Raw genomic sequence first — 17,277 nt, 5'->3', positions numbered from 1 at the left:
CTAGCAGCAGTAGCAGAAGCTAGTTGTTGTAAAAATGATTAAACTTCGTAATTACAATCATCATCGTAATATCAATAGCAAAGGCAACAACTCGTTTCATGCACCAGATTTTAGGTTTCGTATTTTTAGAGCACATTACCTTCCATAACAGCGGGGGCATGACTGCAGGAGCTGTCAGTTTTGTCCATCTCCTTCCCTCCCACCTGTATGACGAGTACGAGCACCCATGGTTTGGAAATCGACATGGTACGAAGCATGGAGGCCTTGGCTTGGTTCTCCACCCGCCTACATCAAAATAACATTCCCGGGATCTTGCATAAAGACCTCCCAACTTCGATTCCACCGCCATTAACTTCAACGGTAAACAGGCGGAAACGGAAGGGGAAGGAAGACATAAGGAAGTAAACCGGAAGTACCTCGGAAACTTGTCTATACACAGGCGACAATCTAGTCCACCAATTGGATGATGTGCTGGCACACCGGGTGCACCAATAAGAACCTCACGTTGATGTGTCAATCACGGTGCTGCCGCCAGACCACGGTGACGCTACAATATTCTGACAGAATAGCCAACGACGTCATGCATTAAGAGAGACAATAGCTAATTAATATGCCACCCTGTGGTCTGGGGTGTGAATTGCAACCTGTCAAAATGACGGACGGACTTCAGTTTTTTCCGTCACCGTTTTAAAAAACCGGTCAACGACGGAAAATAACGCGACCCCTGCTTTGGGGACACTTGCTCTATATAGTCAAAAGTAGGTGCAGAGTAAATGCTAAGATTTATTTAGATAATCGTATATATCCAGCTATATGAACTAACACAATTGCAGATGAAAATTACATTTTATTGTGAAAAATAATAACAAGGCTTTTAAATTTGATCAACCAAACTGGTTTCCAACACCATTTACACAGCTTTGAAGTCTGCCTTTTATGTTTTTTTTTTTTTGCCCAAGTCTGTGTATTCATTTCTTGAAATGCATCTGTTATGTCATTTTTCCAAATCACAGACACTTGTTGGTTTTCGACCATAACCAATTTGTTCTGACTGTTTGAGCATTTTGAGATTTTCAATACTGTTTAACATCCATCTCCTTTCATCTGCGGTTAAATTAGTAAAGTAAATAAAAATTCAAGTAAAATAATTGTAGTTATAAAACTTTAATAATATATGAACACAATCGTAATAATATACTACTATATACATAAACCTATTCCAGATACTGTCCACTTACTTTTGGCTCACTGTATAGATTTCCGCCATTCAGACAAATGATTGATAACCTGAATAAATTTTAAAAAATAAATCACGGAAAAAATGCATGCATTGTTCAAGGAAAGGAAAAAAAATCTGCAAAAAATGAAAGAGTTATATGAGTACACTATATGCAATTCAAATATAACAATTAAGAATTCTAAGGAAAGTTTTAGCTCACTTATCACTACAGAAAATTGGAGTTTCACGCTCACTTGATCAAATTTGATGATTCAATGTTAAAATTCAAACTCTTCACTCTGAAGAGTGACTCTTGCTGTTGGCGAGTGGCAAGTGTTTTTCATGGAGAACTTGTGCGTCCGTTGGCGGATGTGGGTGGGGAGGAAGCCCTAAGTAGTCAGGTCTTTGCATAAGGCGCAAACCATCACTCCTGGGTACTCTAGGCAAATGTATAGCTAGGAGCCCCCTCGAATATGACAGTATATTTAAAAAATATATAACTTATAAATATTGTATTTTCACCATTTAAAGTGTGTATGTCCATCACTGTTTATGTTTCACCTTGAAGTGAATATGACATCTAAAATGAGATTTTAAAGTGCCTGTGACAGCATTAAAAAATCCTAAATAGCATTACTATGTGGATTACAATCATATTTTGAAAGGATTGGACTATATGCAACAATTTGGCAAAGCGCAGATGACGAGAAATTAGTCTTTTAATCTGCCGTTTAGACCCGCCAGTCATTATAAAGCGCTCCAGCGTCCCCAGCTGGAAGATGACGTCGGCAGGGTCACGATTTCAGCTGATTTAGAATTCAGCCAATTGATCTAAATGTAGCATAGGGAAATGTACTGGTTATGTTAGAAAATGTTCAGGAAGCATAGCATGAGTACAGTGATCCCTCGTTTTTTGCAGTTAATAGGGAAGCCCCCCCCCCCGATAATTGAAAATCCGCGATGTAGAGGTGGAGCTTATTTGCATTAAAAAGAAATATATACAGTATATTTATATATTTTTTGGGTATATATATTATATATATTTTTTAATATATTTTTGGGGTATATATATTTTAGCATTGGAAAGAGATACTTATAAGACATGTTTTCCGCTTTTTTCCCCACAGTATAGTTTTCATTAAAAAAAAAAAAGAAAAAGTTTTAAACATGTTGCTGTCCCACCGAATTATTTTTAAACAAGAATAAAGTAGTAGGAAAAAGCTTGTCTTTATTAAATGCTTCATTGAGTGAGTCCACTCAAAACAACTCACGCTGCTCCCTTATATACACACAATGGGTTGCCACAGCACATTACCACAAGTGTTTAACAAGCTCAACGAGCTCATGCAATCGGCGACTTTCAAGGTAGCACTACCAACATACCTGTCAACCCGAGGTCGTTGGCAATCTTACAAATAGTGACGTATGCCCTTACAAATTGGTGACAAATCTTACAACGTTGTATATACTGTAGCGCGCAATTATTGGTAATATTCTAACATACTGTATAACCTGGTGCAATCAAAGAACAATCAATATCTTCAGCTACATAATGATTACTAAAATTTAACGGTGACTTTTGTTATAATTGTATGTAGCACATTTCTACCATGTCTTGATGGCTGCAATGCATGGCACTTCAGCTCACAATTCAGTTTGACTTGAAGGTAGTTCATCAGTGTGTCCAATTATAAATTAAAAAGGTCAGTTGATAAAATTAACTTACCGATGCAATCTATGAGTCAGGGAACATTTCTTTTGCTAATTCTGAGAAGGGATCAGCAATAGTTGCAGGCAAATTGTGTTCGGCAACAAATTGGCAGAATAAAATCTACGCTTTCCTCACTTTCCATTCTTCAGACTTCATCTTTATGACCAGTGTTGTTAATCTTACTTTAAAAAAGTAATTAATTACAGTTACAAATTACTTCTCCCAAAAAGTAATTGAGTAAGTAACTCAGTTACCTGAATGTAAGAGTAATTAGTTACTTGGCAAAGTAACTGGTGTTACCTTTCATGTTTTTTTTTTTTCATTTTTAAAACAACAAAATACATAGTAACCTTTGCTATGTTTGGAAGTCATTTAATGTTGTGAATCAACTGTTAAAGTTGTTAAAATTGCTTCCGTTTTTGCATTAGTTCCCTTCTGTCTATTTTCCTTCTGTCTACTTTCGACATCTGAACGTCTTCAAATGTTTAATCATTTAAAGATAAATAAAAAGATACTTAAATAAAAAGTTACTCTGGTTCGCTAGGAAGGTTCACTACAACAGAGTCTTTCTGAGAAGTCTACTGCTTTAAAATTGTGGCTATTTACTAACGCTGCCGGGTCTGTCATTTCGCATGTAGTTCTATATGCATGTGATATCTAGGCGTAGATTGTAGGCTGTCAGCTACAATCAGGAAATATTGGAGCCCCCAACCTAGCATCGCGTTTGCTACAGTGTCATAACACTCTTCTCTCTCCGCGTCTCAAACTTTTCTCGCGTCGTTTAACCAACGAAGAAACGCATAGTAACGCACATTGTCTCGTTGCCGAAACGGTGACAAAAACCCAAACGGCAGTAAAAAAATATATATAATGCACAAAAAAACATACAGATTTTGAACGTACGGCGTACACATTTAAAAATCAGTTCTCACTTGTACAAATTACGAAACCGTACAACTTGAGAGGTATGGCTTCTAATCTTCTCTGGCAAGATCAAAGTTTCAGAGCTGTCACTCATCGTTAACCTTAACAAGCAGCTGCTTGGTGGACAAGAAAAGCAGCAGAAGGGAGAGGTGAGAGGCTGTACGTGATTGGATTGGGACATCTCTATAAAATACTGTATTTATGTATTTATTTTTTAATATAAAAAAAAATACGCGATGGACTGAGGGGGCAAAGTAGCGAGAGATCACTGTATTCCCCCCCCCCCTCAGAGCAATTTGGCGCCCCTCCACTACATAGCGCCCAAGGCAACCGATGCTGTCGTCACCAATTTGGAAAACTGAAACAATGGCAATCTAATCAAAAAATCACATGGACGACCAAATTCAATTAGGTCCTGCACTCATTTTGTCCTTTTTATGCATGAAAACGTTGGGCCTTTGAGATAAATGTTAAAGATATCTTATGTTTATTCAACTTGAAATGTTCAAGAGAAAGAGAAATAAAACACAAAATGTGGACTGGCTTTTCATTTGACAGTGACGATAACTTAAACATTGTCTTGAAAACATGTTACTGGATAGAATAATGTTGAAATGAATTGTGATGATATTGACTTGACCTATCGATTAAGGTTTGCTATTTATCATTTACTGCAGTTTCATCTAAACTACTTGATGCTCCTATTTTAGGGTTCTAAGGTAAACGGACAGACAGGTAAGAAAGCCAAGCCATGGTTTTATAATATACATTTGATCATATCTATCATACATAATGGCATGTGGATGTTTATCATTTTTCTTTCTCACAGGCAACAGCATTGCAGATGAGGAATTCAGTGTGTCTGCACTGTTAGAGAAGGCAAATGTAAATGTTGGTATGTAGTCTCAATTCTCTTTATCATAACAAGATAAGTATTGCTTCTTTCAGAGTGTGGTGTTTTTCCGTTTCTTTTACTGTAACGCCAGAATATGTCCGTCTAGTCTAGTGTAAAGTAGTAGCAGCAAATTACAAATGTATTATTTCTTAAAAATATTTTTTACTTCAGGGGATTGTAAATTCAGTTTGATGATTTGTTTCTAAATACATAAAATGTGTTTGAAGATAAGTACTGAAAAGGTGCTCAGCCTGTGGCAATTTAGTGCTGAATTGCTGAGAAGTGAGTAGTAACGAGTTACATTTCCTAGTATGACTCATTTTTGAGAAATATGCACTTAAATACTTAACTTGACTTCAGTTGATATGTGAAGAAGAAATGCAAATCATACGCTGAAACTTTGGGCTCCACTAGAGTCATTACATCAGAAGGGCATCCCGTGTACCTCATCTTTATCTTGTCAAGTGGCAAACCGTTTACTTTGTCAATGTGAAGCTATAAAGCCTGTTATGACATTGTTAGGCATTATTTTAATAATATAAAAATGCTACCTTCCAGGCAAGAACCCAAATGAACCTCTCGTGATGTTTGGAGACATAGCCATACCAAGTGGACTCCAGAACGCTGATCCTTGCACAAGAAATAGGTGTCGATGGCCAAAAGCATCAGATGGCTTAGTCTACGTGCCATACAGGATTTCCCAACAGTACTGTAAGTAGTCATCTCATGACTTCAACGTAAAAGTGACAATAGTATTAACTAAGTAATAGGTTATTTACTTCCTTTGACAGTTATAATCGAATGTAAACATTCACTGGTCATTGAAAAGTAGACTTGTCAATGGGATGTATGAGGCAGGTAGGGTCTGATCAAGGACGTAGGTTTGAAAAGGGACGGTAGGGACATAACACTACCAACTTTTCAAGATGCTCAAACTGTCCCCACCAACTTTTAAGCAACCTTATTTGCATTATGCAGTATAATGACTTCAATTATATGGGTCATTTACATTGTTGTAAGGACAGAATTAATCCTACCGCTATTAAGTGAATTACAGAACTTTCAATATTTTCAGACTTACATTGACCCCTCTTTCACTTGCTAAATGGGCCAGTCCATTTTTTCCCCTTAAAACGCAAGTTTGATTGGCTGATGACTTAAACTCCTCCCCCGCATCCATGTCCACACACACGCATTCACTGCCGGTGTTCTGTCAAATTTTTCACCCATTATAATATTTTAATCCCGAAGCTTTTGTGGTGGTGAATAAGCACTCTTTTACATTCAGTTGGACTCTCAAGGTGCTAAATAAACAAGTTACATGTCGTCCATGATCAAATGTAAGTAAATATTCCTTTATCGAAAGTTTGTAGTGTTGACTTTGGAACCGTTGCATTTGTGGCCATTTTTAACCTTACGTGCGTGCGCAGAAGTGTTTGTATTTTCCTTTCCTGGATAGTTAAGAGATGATTGACAGTTTTTATTTCTTGTGTATGGTTGTTAATATAATTTGTGTTCAGATATTGCAATTTAAATTTGCTTAAATCCAGACACTTATTCTGGAAGTTTTCAAAACTGCAAAAAACCACCTCCTTAAATCAGGGGAAAAAAAACAACAAAACAAAAAAAACCTTCTCTTGTTTTCAGTGTAATCTAATAGAAATACGTGAAATCATCTGCCAGTGCTTGAAGAGATTTTACTCAGATTTGTTGAAATAAACTAGCTAGCTGAAAATAAGCTCAACAGACTTATTCTAAGCAAAAAGTTTGTATACTAATATTAAAAAAAGTGTTTGTCACAAATGTTCTTAATTCATTTTTTCTTGCTTTAGGTGAAAAATGATTAACTTTTAGATGTATGGGCTTAATAAGAACAAATGCTTTAATATTTACTTAAAGTAAGTGGAAGAATCTGACACATTAATTTGTTAGCTAGCCTTTAACACTCAAAACAACATGGAAAAAATTATTCGACTAGATTTAAGAAAAATTATTAGATTAAGACATTATAAATTTGCAGTGTAAATTAGTATAAATTAGTACAGATTTATTTTGCATTTCCGCTGTGGGTCCTGATTTTTGTTCCTATCGATCAAGCATAGACAGTTTAACCAATGAGGTTTTGGTGAAAATGTGTGGTCTTGTTTTGTTGGAGTGAAATTCTGCACCCACTGCGGCCCAAAGTGAAATAGTTTGGAGACCCCCTATTAATTAATTAGGTTCATAATGGTGAGAATTGTAGCCCTGAGCCCTTTTCACCAAATCTGTTTGGTCTTACTAATGTCCCGTCCCCAGCAAAAAGTATATATGCAGTTTATGCTGTTGTATCGTCCCTACCAATATTGAAACCAAACCTTTGCCCTTGGGTCTGATGCTCCTGCGATGCATCGGCATCAAGGGATTGAATGTTTTATTTCAGGGGTCCCAACCTTTTTTGCACCACGGACCGGTGTGATTTGGGTCTTTTTTTCACGGACCGGTGTTGTCAAATTTTGCACCCTTATAAAATTTGGCTCCAATACTATTTACATCATAAACATACACGTGCAACACGAAGATGGCGTAAATTAATGCTTAACGACACGGCGAAGTCGTTAAGTGAGAGAGCTGTTGTTGTGTGCAGTTAACATGGCAAACGTAAGTTAATATTCCTTTCTTTAAAGAAAGTTTGTAGTGTATACTTTGGAATTGCTGCATTCGCAGTCATTTTCAACGTCATGCGAATGCCAAATTTGTCAGAACACCGGCAATGTGCGGCAGAAAAATACAGCAAATATGAAATAACATTTGTTTTCGCCCCGTCGTGTTATGTGCAGGGAAAATACAGCTCACCTGCTGAATCGGTGGCTGAATCTCCCGAGATTGGGAGAGTGAGAGAAGCCCGCTTCACAAAGATACTGTCAGGGAATGCGCGGGCAGGCAGGTTGTGTGGACCCAAATGCAGTGAATGCAAGGCAGGTGGCAGAGAACTCAAAAAATGGTTTTAATTATAACTAACAAAAGCACAAAGTACAAACAAAAGGACTAGGGATCAAAAGGCAAGGTTCAAACAAAACTTACTTTCAAAGCAGGGCGAGTAACACGAGGAACTGGGGGGGGAGCGCAGGCATGAACGTGGACCAGTACATTGACAAAGACAATGACGCAACAAGGAGTGAACAGAAAATGGGAGCTTATATACTGTACACACACGCAGACAAGGGGTAACGAGACAACAAGGAACAGGTGAGCACAGGAGGATAGACTAGGAGAAGGCACATCAGGTGAAATCAATGGGCAATCACAGGGACAAGTCACACTAGGAGAAAACAAACACAAAACCTAACAGATACGATGTTGGAAATTGTAGCACAGTTTTCAGTGTTCTCTTAGCGATGTCAGGATATTCCAGAACCTCGGTCACGAATCCACTCCTTTGCAGTTCGTGGGTCTTTAGCGATTGGGAAGTAGCATAGATTTTGTTTTCTTCGAAGTTGTAGGCTCATCTTCTGGCTCGTCAGGTTACCTTTTCCCCGTAAAAAATCTGTCCAAAGACATCAGTTTTTCAGTCATTCTAGTGTGGGGCTAATTATTTCCAGAAACATTTGTGATGGACGAGGACCTACATCATACGTTATTATCGAGGCCAAGCGCACATAGATATACAAAACAAGATGTACTGCCAACAGTCCAATCAATGCATTTCTATGACGACCTCATATCCTGTAGTTGTATATCTAGAGTCAACAGGGATATTGGTGTGTTAAGCGGCACTGGCCAAAGTCAACCGGCCAGAATGCAGCTGTTAATAAATTATTTATTATTTCTGCGTGGCCCGGTACCAAACGCGCCACGGACTGGTACCGGTCCGCGGCCCGGTCGTTGGGGACCCCTGTTTTATTTGATAGCATAAGCATTTCTGAACTAGCATTTCATCTTATTCAGGCCTATTTTGCGCATATTTGCTGCTGTTCTGACAAGTGCAGGAACATTTTTCTTGCACACTCCAAGATTTGTACACTGCAAAAACACACTGTCTTAGAAAAAGTTAATTTCCTTTGTTTTCAATGTAAATCTACTAGAAATAAGTGAAATTCTCTGCCAGGGCTTCAAGTAAAATTTACTTTCTTAGATTTCTTGAAAAAGGAAAAATAGCTAGCCTAAGATAGGCAATAATAGACTTATTTTAAGCAATAAATCAAAGACTTATTTTAAGCAATAAATCAGTGTATTTAATCTAAAAAAAAAAAAGCTTGTTTTTCTAAATGTTTGTAATTCAAGAATAGATATTGTTCAAAACATTATTTGAAAGCATTTTTTTCTTGATATAGGTGAAAATTGTGTTTCTAGAATGTATGAGCTGAGTAATAACAAATAGTAATACACTGCTCATTAAAATAAAGGTAAAGTTACACGTTGTAGATCTGAATAAATGAAATATTAATATTATAATATATATACATATATATTATATACTTTGTTCTTTCCATAGTTGAATGTGCTGACAACAAAGTCACACAAAAATTATCCATGAAAATCAAATGTATCAACTCATGGAGGTCAGTATTCGGAGTTATACTCAAAATTAAAGTGGAAAAACACACCACAGGCTAATCCAACTTTGATGTAATGTCCTTTAAATAAGTCAAAATGAGGCTCAGTAGTGTGTGTGGCCTCCGTGACCCTGTATGACCTCCCTACAACGCCTGATGAGGTGGCGGATGTTCTCCTGAGGGATCTCCTCCCAGATCTGGACCAGGGTATCACTGAGCTCATAAAAAGCTTCAAGTGTTTAATTAGCCTGTCATGCATGTTTTTGGGATGTGGGAGGAAGCCAAAGTACCCGGACAAAACCCACGCAGGAATGGGGAAAACATGCAAACACAACACTGAAAGCCTGGGATTGAACTCTTAATCTCAGAACTGTGAGGCGGACATGCTAACCACTTCCACCAATGATTTATACATCAGTCATCACCTTGTCAAGAGTCCAGAATCTGCATTGGACATGATGCTGGAACTTTTGTTTGGTGCTGTTCCAGTGAGATTTATAAAGATGACTGCCTGAAGAAAACATCAAAATTCCCTTAGTCCTTGATGATATGGGGCTGCATGTCAGGCAAGGGCACTGGGGCGATGGCTGTGGTTAAATCCTCAATAAATGCACAAGTTTACATTGAAATTTTGGACAGCTTTCTTATCCCATCAATTGAAAATATGTTTGTCATTTTCCAAGATGACAATGCATCATGCCAGAGAGCTAAAACTGTTAAAGCATTCCTTGGAGAAAGACTCATCCAGTCAATGTCATGGCCTGCAAAAAGCCCAGATCTCCCTATTGAAAACCTGTGGTGGAAACTGAAAAGAAAAGAATGGTCCACAGCAAGGCTCCGACCTGCAAGGATGATCTGGCAACTGCAATCAAAGAGAATTGGCACCAAATTGATGAAGAATACTCATCAAGTCCATGCCGCAGAGACTGCAAGATGTCATAAAAACCAGAGGTGGTGCAACTAAATACTAGACATGCGTTTTGATTGTTATTTCTTTGTTTTTGTTTTTTTGTGATTGTGAGTGATTCCATATATATTTCCCTGCACTTGCTGTTTGAAAGTAACATTTACTGACCACCGCAATGTTTTTTATTCATTTCTTTTAGTGTTTCTGAATGCCAAGGATTTTTTTTCAAGCTTTTTATCTACGTTTGTTCTACATGATAAAATGTAGGGAGTGCTTGTCTGAGACTGGCGATTCCATACCTTTTTGCTAGGGGTTGTACGCGTTAAATCTCAGAAATGTTGTTTGTAATTTATTTCCCTTTTATTCCTTTTCATATTTAAAAACAAACCATTGCATCTTTTTTTTCTTGAATTTTTCATTAAGCTGCAAGACAAAGAGCGACCATAATGAATGGTCTGGAGTCCTTTGCGGAATCTACTTGCATTCGCTTTACCCCGCGGAATGGACAAGAGGACTTTGTGGACATCAAGTCCCGCACAGGGTAAGGAAAACACCATCTAAAATAATTCAGTATTTGCCTCATCTCAGGGTTATCTTACTCAGAGTTTTAGCATTCAGGAATATTCCCCGCTTCCCTCGGTATTGGAAGCAAATATATTTAAGCACAAATGTGAATGTGACGTCACCGGGGTCAGCAACTCACAATACAGCATTGCTTTGTAACATGCAAATGGACTGCGGATTCAGCTGGTTTTGCAGAGTAATTTGTTTATTTTTCGCATCACGCCAGCCAAACGGCTGCGGAAAATTGTTGCTGCACCAGGGAGAGGCGTGTGAGCCTCTTGGCTTTCAAAAGGTTCCCGTTCACTGCGGATATTGGGCAAAACAAGCCCTACTACTGTGGGACCATTAGACTTACGTGGAAGTAAGTAAAAATCGGATTTTGTATTAGACCATGGACAACCCCGCCGCCGTGTGAAATTGCCCCGGCCTAGTTTTGTATGATTTTTCGCTTCAAAAAGCAAAAATAAGACTTTGAGACATCACTCGTTTCGAGTTAGCATGTCGGCTAGCTGTCACGTCTCTTAGTTTGTTTACATTCTCCGAAGCCGGGGGGCAGGGAAATGACAAAAGCCTGACTAACTACGGTGGCATAAAATATCGTTCGGGAGGTGCAACAGTAAAGGTGAAGTGGACAGTTTTGACCATTATGAAGTAATTTTGCCATGTCGTACTGAATAGATGCCTTTTTATTATTTCATATTTCATTTGGCAGAAGACTGTTATTTGTCATGATCATACCATTTATTTAACAAGTGGGGAAAAATACTTCGATAAAAAGAATATCCTGTCAAAATATTGGAGTAGAGAGAGTGACACAATGACATTTTGCGGCTCTCATCGTCGCATTTTCCTCATTCTGAATAATTCCTCCTCAATGGGTTGAATTCGAAATCAGATGAAACCATGACCCTGCCGACATCATCTTCCTGTTGAGGACGCTAGAGCCCTATAATAGTGGCGGTGGCTAAACGGCGGATTAAAAGACTTATTTCTCATCATCCACGCTTTGCCAAATCATTGTATGTAGTCAAATCGTCTCAAAATATGATTCTAATTCCGATAATAATGCTATTTAAGACTTTTTTTTTTCCTTTCGTATGCACTTTAAGCTTTATTATTGTAAAAATGTTATCTAAAATTTATAATTCCAAGATACACAGGTAACACAGCTGTCCACATTCTGAAGCTGGGAGGGCAGGCAGGCACTCTCAAGGGCAAAGCTGTCCTTCAAAATGTAACATTTTATTGGTCAAGAGCTGCCTGGCCGCCCACCTATGCTTCGTGATATGACGTGTTTTTCTTATAATCATATGAACGTCGTTTTTACTAGTTAACCCCACCTTTTCTTACAGTATGATAACAGTCCCCTGAGCTCTGCCACGTCAGAGCATCATTGTACTTCTGGAGTGAGAGCCCTTTTCTTCTAAAAACAAAGGGGAAGTGCGTTCTCTCCCCTGACAGTACTTATTTGAGAGTGGACCCATAATTCTCAACAGAAACAGTTGACCACAAAAAGTCTTTTTCAACAGTGGAAAATGTTTATATTGTAGTTCTTTCCTCCCTCTACACAGGTGTTATTCGTTTGTTGGGCGGCGTGGTGGTGGCCAAGACGTGTCGTTGAGCCGTCAGGGCTGTGTTTTCCGACATATAATCCAACACGAATTGCTCCACGCCCTGGGATTCAATCATGAACAGACTCGATCTGACAGGGACCAGCATGTCAGAATCCTCCTTCAGAATGTCATGCCTGGTGGGATTATGTTGAAACAAGTGATTGATTTTTGCATATTACAATTTAGTGTATGTATCACAATTATCATTCAATAATTTCCTGCAGGGACGGAGAGCAACTTCAGGAGAATCAGGACAAGAAACCTTGGCACTCCCTACGATTACAACTCTGTCATGCACTATGGAAGGTAATCCACGACAAACTGTCAGACAGATCAAGCAGTAAATTGCATCCGTAGTCAAACATAAAAATGAAACACCGTAATGTCAGTAGTACAGGACACCAGGCCAAATAAAGATAAATTGATCGCAGAGTTACTGTGGCATGAAACAGTTTTAACATATGCAGGATGCTCAAAGTTTTACATGTATGCTTTTTAGCAAACTCTACTGTTTGTCTGATGGAACAGCCTCTACTTTGTAAATTATTTTAGACTCTCAAGTAGACAGAAGAAGGTAAATGTTTGATAAAAAACATAGAACAATAACATATATATTTATTTTCATACCAGTGTTTTTATCGTTGACGATAAGGAAAATATTTAGTCAACAAACACTTTTTTCCATGACGACGACGACGAGACGATAACGAGCTAAAAACGCATTTTGGGAGACTAAAACATAGAGAGACGAATGCCAGTTTTCGTCTGACGAGACGAGAATGAAGCAAAAATGTGCAATAGTTTCCGTCATATGTTCACAATTTGTGACATTTTACTGTATGTGTAATTAGTCTGCATCGTAGCAGTGTATGGTTGTGTCACTCGTGACGTGCTGCGCCATCCCCTCCCTTCCCGACTCACTAGTGTGAGAGTCTGAATGTGAATGCTCTGGTTTCGAGCGAACGAACAAACGAACGAACGAAGGAACGAACGTTCATTCGCCCTTCCCAGTCTTAATGGACTGTGCGCTGAGCGCCGTCAATGGCAACCATAGCGTTAACTGAGACACTTTTATGGTGGAAGATTGTGGTAGCAACTTGTTGGTTCTTTTTGTTTTATGTTTTTTAAACATTGACACCGTTTTAAAATGATATCTCGATTCTTGGCTTGAGCGTATCAATAAATTTTTGGGATGCAAAGTGTCACGATATATACCCCTTTCGATATTTTTCTACACCCCTAATATTCATTAGTATGTTTGGGGTTATTCGGGTGACATAAAAATGATGTTTTTGAAGCAAAACCAAGAAATGTTAAAGAATTGTGGGATGTAGTTAAGGAATTTTTGAGTGGAATAATCGATGAAAGGTCAGTTGACTCCATGCCCAGAGGTGTGTGGTAACACGTTAAATTTATTCTGTTACATTTACATTTACTTGTGTAACTTTTTGAGAAAAATGTACTTCTTGGAGTAGTTTTACCCTGCAATAGTTAGTACTTTTACTTGAGTAGATTTGTGAAGAAGAAACACTACTACTCTGACTCCACTACTTTGGGATCAGGTCAGGATCAGGATCAGGATAGCTTTATTAGTCATTGACACCAACAGATGACAACAAAATTGCGTTCAATGAGTGAGCATCGGGCCGCTGCAGACGTTCCGCACCGCCAACTTCTCTCTCTTCTTCGAAAGTTACAGAGCATTACAGCGCAGTTACAGGAGTTACAGTAAACACACACATATCATACAACATAGCAGGGAAATGACACGACGCACAGGTCACGTGCAAGGATTTTTTGTACTGAAAAAAGGAAAACTACTAGTCATGGCTGGAGGAAAGGGGGGGCAGAGATAGTAAGAAAAGGCGGTAGCGGACTGGGGGGGGGGTTGTGTGTGAGTGTGTCTATGCACAAGTGTATCAGTATTTGTGTCTGTAGACAAAATAGGAGTCGCAGGGCCCTGCGACCGGCTTTGGGAAGAGAATCAAGGGCAACATATATGGCCATCTATTCGGCTCTCTCCAGGAGAAGGGAGGCATGGAGGGGTGATCAGGAAAAGGGAAAGGAAAATAATAATCAAATTAAGCCGAATAAGTACTTTAATATGTCCAAATACAGTAGGTCTTCAGTCAAATTCACGCTCCTCAGGGCGAAGGTGATACCTCAGGTCCCTTAAGTCATTGCCAATCGTCACGGTCTGCCTCGACAGTTCCGTCACCTGATGCCAGGTAGCTTCCACTTTTCTCTATCCTTCCTCGGACCGAACCGTGAGTCCACGGAGCCAGTTCTCGATCTGAGCCTCGACGCTGTCCTCCAATGCCTTGAATCACACCGTTTGACCCGTGGTCAATTTGTTGATTTTCCTGAAAGCTGGAAACTGTAAACATCTTGGAAACTTTCTTGTAGAACAGGGCGCCTCCTAAGCCAAGCAGAAGGAACCCTACGACCATCACGCCAAACAGCCAAATATCCTCGATATCTTTCACAGATAGGACAGTAAGACACGCTGGCTTCTGGTGATCCCATGAATCTCTCACGTATCCAGCGGCGGAGGTACCATCAAGACGGCTCTCCTGGTGCACCATGTCTTGTTGAAAAAATATTGCCAATTGCGCTGAGAGACCAACAAATCAGATCCATTTCCGTATGAGAGACCAGCAACAGTTGAATCCAGAGGAAATACACAAAAAGCAGACAGACTAGACTGACGATGATAGCAGCAGCAGGAGCAGGGAGGAAACACGTCCGCCCCCGTCCAAGGCAGGAAGAAGAAGCTACACTATAGTCGTTACATTTTACCCTCTTTATTCTACCTATTCACTTTATTTTTGTCAGCGATGCCGGCAGTGGCTAATTTCACCAATGAGATGTTGCAACAATAACCACATGACTCCATTATACCAGTTAGGGGTAACAATGTTTTTTCTCCACTAGAGTGTACTCATGCTCTTAGGATGGGTGATGTTTAATTTTTCCAATCTGAATTTGATGATTCTCGTGCCATCTTTTTGACCTATTACATGACGTAATAGGTTATAGTGCAGTATAATAGTAACAGTTCATATACAGGTAGATGAAGTTGTGTCGAGTACTGTTGCGGTGCATAAGCACAAACAACAGTCGGGACCCGTCCCCACACCCGAAGGCGGAGGGAGGCTACCCTCTCATCCACTGGGGTAAACCCGAACGTATAGGCACCGAGCCAGGGGGCAATAAGTACCCCCACACCTGCTCTGCATCTCTCGCTGTGGGCAACTCCAGAGTGGAAGATGTGTGTGGAGGCGAGTCTGACTATATCTAGTCGGAACTTCTCTGCCTCACACACCAGCTCGGGCTCCTTCCCCGCCACCGAGGAGACATTCCATGTCCCAGGAGTTAGCTTCTGTAGCTGGAGGTCACCTAACTCCCTACACACTGAACCCCTATGGCCCCGCCCACCAGGTCTGTGCAGAGACCGATGGAGGGGCAGGTGCTCATAGATAGATAGAAGATATGTATAGAAGATATAGATAGAATAATTTAATACACCTTACAACAACATTTATAGAACAACATGCAGTTTAATCAGCTGTACAGTATAATTGGCTGTTACTGTTACAGACTTTAATTGGGAGGGGGAAGTAGTGAATAGATATCAACACTGTCATCAACACTTTCTGGCTGTGACTCAGTCAGTCTTGGCCTCTTTTCTTCCTTCAACCTCTACTGTACATCAGAACTTCCGTACTCAACTTGTTGTTCATCTGAGCACAAACCAAATTAGATGTTCACTGAGAAATCATCAGCAGTTTTTTCAAAACCATTTTTTCATTTTTAGAGAACTTAAAGTTGTGTACCTTTCTAGATAAGGTTGTGAAGAGAACGGACAGATATGGTTCCCTAAAGAGAGTGGAGACACACGCATCGAAATAGCCTTGAGGCGGGGCGTAATTCATTATTAAAGTAGAAAACTATTTAAGAGAAAATTACATATTATTAATTACCGTAATTTCCCGAATATAAGGCGCATCCGTGTATAACGCGCACCCCAAATTTACTTGTAAAAAAAAAATCTAGGGAAAATTATTGTACCCGTGTATAATGTGCACCCTAATTTTAGCACCAATAAATAGAAGAATACAAGAAAACAGAGCTCGTGTACAGATACAGAGATGTCATTTTACTGACTGGTGAAACACAGCACATTGGTAGTTCAATACATTACCGTACACTGACAATATGTACGGTTTTTTTGTTACGTTTGTTATGGTCCGAGTTACGGAGCTGCAATAAACGTTGACTCAAATGAGTTCGAGAAACTAAATTCTGTGCTTTATGAAGAGTGAAAAAAGCTGAATTTAACACAGACGAACTCATTCGACCGATCAGAGTGAAGTATTACCGAAACAAAATGGTTTAAAAAAACCGGTCTTTATATGTATATATATATATATATATATATATATATATATATATATATATATATATATATATATATATATATATATATATATATATATATATATATATATATAATATACATATAATTCTGTGTCCATCCCTGTACCCGTGTATAATGCGCACCATGATTTTACAAGTTGATTTTGGGGGAAAAAAAATACGCATTATATTCGGGAAATTACGGTATTTAAAACGCCCACAATAAACCTGGTGTAAGAATTTTCACTACAGTATTTGATCGGACACGGTTTAATAGGGCAACACTGTTTGTTTTTAACCACCGGATGTCCTCACAGTCTTCACCACACACCCAGGTCACAGAGGAACAGAGTGCTGGGGGAGGACGGTGGTTATCTGGCGGCTTAGCGGCACACAGAAAGCTTTTTTAAATTCAATTTTTAAAGGTGTATTTGGTGTTCAAGTAAATTACTTGGTGGAGTGCCTGCACAGTCGGCCAGCACACATAAACGCA

General features: G+C 39.1%; 1 protein-coding gene across 1 annotated transcript in view; it reads left to right on the top strand.

Annotated features, from left to right (window-relative positions):
- LOC130918376 (low choriolytic enzyme-like) overlaps positions 1-17,277 on the top strand; it is a 31,038-nt gene that overhangs the window by 3,578 nt on the left and 10,183 nt on the right. Inside the window, exons 2-7 of the mRNA XM_057840062.1 lie at positions 4,565-4,589; positions 4,684-4,749; positions 5,308-5,460; positions 10,612-10,729; positions 12,324-12,502; positions 12,590-12,671. Coding sequence (XP_057696045.1) covers positions 4,565-4,589; positions 4,684-4,749; positions 5,308-5,460; positions 10,612-10,729; positions 12,324-12,502; positions 12,590-12,671 — 623 coding nt within the window. The remainder of the gene's footprint in view (positions 1-4,564; positions 4,590-4,683; positions 4,750-5,307; positions 5,461-10,611; positions 10,730-12,323; positions 12,503-12,589; positions 12,672-17,277) is intronic.

This window comes from Corythoichthys intestinalis, chromosome 1 (assembly GCF_030265065.1).
Source record: "Corythoichthys intestinalis isolate RoL2023-P3 chromosome 1, ASM3026506v1, whole genome shotgun sequence".
Taxonomy (NCBI): domain Eukaryota; kingdom Metazoa; phylum Chordata; class Actinopteri; order Syngnathiformes; family Syngnathidae; genus Corythoichthys; species Corythoichthys intestinalis.
Note: the sequence above shows the minus strand (reverse complement) of the source record. Positions and strands in the feature narration are given on the sequence as shown.